The sequence below is a fragment of the Sinocyclocheilus anshuiensis genome, unplaced genomic scaffold (genome assembly GCF_001515605.1).
Source record: "Sinocyclocheilus anshuiensis isolate Anshui unplaced genomic scaffold, SAMN03320099.WGS_v1.1 scaffold1318, whole genome shotgun sequence".
NCBI lineage: Eukaryota > Metazoa > Chordata > Actinopteri > Cypriniformes > Cyprinidae > Sinocyclocheilus > Sinocyclocheilus anshuiensis.
In genome coordinates this window covers 184,341-187,776 of record NW_015557160.1, presented here as the reverse complement: position 1 = coordinate 187,776, position 3,436 = coordinate 184,341, and the positions used below count along the sequence as shown (strand labels likewise).

The window sequence follows — 3,436 nt, the reverse complement described above, 5'->3', positions numbered from 1 at the left end:
AGGCTATAGACTAGATCTACCAGAAATGTATGCCTTGTCCAAATACCCACACTTGTGGTCTTTGCACTTGATCACTTGACTACTTATATGACGTATTTCCTGTATTTGGCCCAAGTGTTCAAGTGAGCATGAAGACCACAAGTGTGTGTAAAACTGTTAATTACCTGATGGGACACACTTGTAGTGTTGTAAAAATGCAAGTGTTTACATAGCTTTATTTTTATTTTAATTTTAAATACTTTGCATTTTAAAATCAACTTCTAAATGTCTGTTTTTTTTGAAAATGATTAACAGTTGCAAATAAACATTCATTAGAAATGTAGAAAATTTTTTTGTATAAAACTTTTTTATACAAAAAGTAATCAGTTACATTACTTTAATAAAGTAATTGAAAAAGTTACACTATTACATTTTAAATAGGGTAACTTGTAATCTGTAACCTATTACATTTCCAAAGTAACCTTCCCAACACTGTATATTATACAGTGTAATATGACATGCTCAGCATTTTATCACAATTCTCATTATTCCTTTTCCCCATTAAAAACAAGGTGCTATTCAGTCCTGTGTGATCCACTCTCAGTCTTGTTATTAAAATTTCTTCCAGCCTATTCCTTTCTCTATCATTTTTAATGCTAACAGACTTTTGTATTTTATAATACAGAAATTAGTCTTAGACAACGTCGACCTTTAACAATGGTTCCCACATTCAAGTTAAACTTTCATTTTAATTTTAGTTAAAGTTTTAGTAATTGTGTTGTGTTTTTGTCGTGTCTGCATAGGTATTATTAATTTTATTTCAGTATTAGTCATTTTAAAACATCAAGTAAACCATGAATGAAAATGCCAAATGTTTCAACTAGCTGAGATAAATAAGAATAATAATGAGTTTAAGTTTTAACATATTTTTTTCATTCAGTTTTATTTGAGTATTAATAACACTGACTGACGTGAAATAAAAAAAAGTGTATACGAATAGAGAAATAAACAATGACTGTTCACAAGTTTATAATTGGTGTTCATAAAAAACAACAATGTATGTTTTATATACATACTGCACATAAATACATCAACATATTAAGTACATAAAAAGGAGCAAATACATAAATTGTTATTTATGTATAATTTAACAATTTTGTATTTGATACATAATATTAATAATACATATTATACATATTAGCAATATGCATTTAGCAGACTGGAATACTGTATTTTGTAATATTTTCTGGCTAATTTGGATGTTGACATTTTAACATTTTAAACACTGAAGAACAACAAGTAGAAAGTTATTAACTGATAATTATTGCCTTTAGCCACAATTATGATAAAGCGTGTAGCAAATATAATTTGCGATATCAACAAACACACTTCATATTTGTATATGATTGCTTGGCTTTGGGTAGGAGCTTGTCTTTTATGAATCAGAGATTGATCTCATTATAAGTAAGCTGCGGATCAGATTTATTCCCTATATTAGATATCAGGAAACATCTGATCCCCAATCAGCAGTCCAGGTCTGCGGTGCTTGTGTATTACATGACCTCACACTTTTCAGCAGACTGTTTAAGGTCTTCGATGGTGGACTGAGCCTTTTCTTTTAGCTGGTCTATATCTACGTTCTGAATGTTGGTCAGCTGACCCAGGACGGACTGCTTGTGCTCCTCCTCCTGGTTGTCTTCGGCGATCATCTTGGCCAGCTCTGTGGGCAACGCCACGTCATCTGCCGCAGCCTGAATTTGCGTTTCGTCCAGTTCACTCTGTTAATTAAAAATAGTAGATAATATTGAAATAGCGAATTACAATGGTTCATAGAGTGCATTTTATAAAGTGATGTTTACTTTTGGAAGCCAATATTTGTCCCTGAAGTGGCTCCTGACTGTGGCTCTTTCAGCCTTCTTTTGGGCAAAGCTGGCATCCCGCTCCATCCTAGTGGGAAATAAAAGTGGGTTTGACACAAAAGAACTTAAAACATTTTTTTTTGTTGTTGTTGTTAATCCTATTCTTAAATAAAAATAAATATAAAAAAATACAATTAAATAATAAATATGTTCTATATATTTTTATTTAATTTTGCTAATCATATTTTGAAATAAAATGATTAAAATAAATAAAATAAAATTTTTATATAGTTTTATAAATGAATTATTTTGCCTAAACAAGATTCAATATAAAATGTTGTTTAGTGCACATTTGAACTTTTTTGTGTCTAGGACAATGTAATACGACGCCATACAAAACTGCACATAAAGGAAGAAAAACAGCTGCGTATACATTTCTCCAGAGGAGTCACTGTCCTCAATGCCAAACCAGAGAAACGTGAATCTGGAGAGCAAGGTGACATGCAGTATTGATTAAACCACAGAAATACAGCAAGCTGGAGATAAACATTGACCTTCTCTACATCTCCTTGTATTACATTTGAACAATGCTGAACAATTGACTGTGCATTTTGTGTGTCAAATTCAAATAGGAGGGATAGGGGATGTCACAATGTGATATAGCCTATATAAATGTTTAAAAATAATTATTATTGTGACATTCATCCAGGTTCTCATTTATGATTCAGGTGTGTCTTGATGTCTATTTAAGGAACACGCTCTTTTTAAAACGATTTCTTTATTTATTGTGGAATTTGTTGTTGAAAACAATTAAATAAAATATAACATACAATAATTGTCTGAAAATTAATTGGATTTATAATAATAATAAAAAAAGAAACCAATGAATAAGAATTTATTACCGAACGAAATAATGAAGGGAAAATTATGCATATAAAAAATATTAAAACATCTAACATCATATGCTTTGGTCATGACAAAACCGGCAAAGTAACAGAACGTGGAGGATATAAAAAGTGATGAATCTTACTTCTCCTCCGCCAACTGTTGTTGATACTGCTCGAACTCTTCATGTGTCATTCCCTTCGCTGCAGCTTCTGACTTTTCTCCTCCTTCTGCTTTTTCTTCTCCAATACCCCCGGTAAGATCCTTCAGCTGCCCTCCTATCATGTGTTTGAACATAAAAGCCATTGTTTTCCTGCAGAATACAGATATAAATCGCCTGCTTCTCTGGATAATGGCAGTCACTTGAGAAACTCTTGTTCAATAATGTGTCGTCCAACTCTTGAGAAGAAAACAAAAACGCCACAGCGAAAGTAGATGTTTTGATTTCTTCCGCTCAATTCAACTTTCAGCACCAAATATTAATAACCTGTGCGAAAGTAGATGTTTTGATTTCTTCCGCTCAATTCAACTTTCAGCACCAAATATTAATAACCTGTGCGAAAGTAGATGTTTTGATTTCTTCCGCTCAATTCAACTTTCAGCACCAAATATTAATAACCTGTGCGAAAGTAGATGTTTTGATTTCTTCCGCTCAATTCAACTTTCAGCACCAAATATTAATAACCTGTACAACGCGGAGGATCTCTCTCTCT

The 3,436-nt window shown here is 32.1% G+C and overlaps 1 protein-coding gene across 1 annotated transcript; it reads right to left on the bottom strand.

Moving 5' to 3' along the window:
* Nucleotides 1-1,320: 1,320 nt before the first annotated feature.
* On the bottom strand, nt 1,321-3,191 carry LOC107678284 (complexin-3-like). Its single transcript, XM_016473495.1, has 3 exons — nt 2,869-3,191; nt 1,839-1,926; nt 1,321-1,757 (listed from the first exon to the last, which is right to left on the bottom strand). Exons 1-3 carry the CDS (start codon nt 3,027-3,029, stop codon nt 1,533-1,535), a joined length of 474 nt encoding a protein of 157 aa, XP_016328981.1. The 5' UTR covers nt 3,030-3,191; the 3' UTR covers nt 1,321-1,532.
* Between the last annotated feature and the right edge of the window lie 245 nt (nt 3,192-3,436).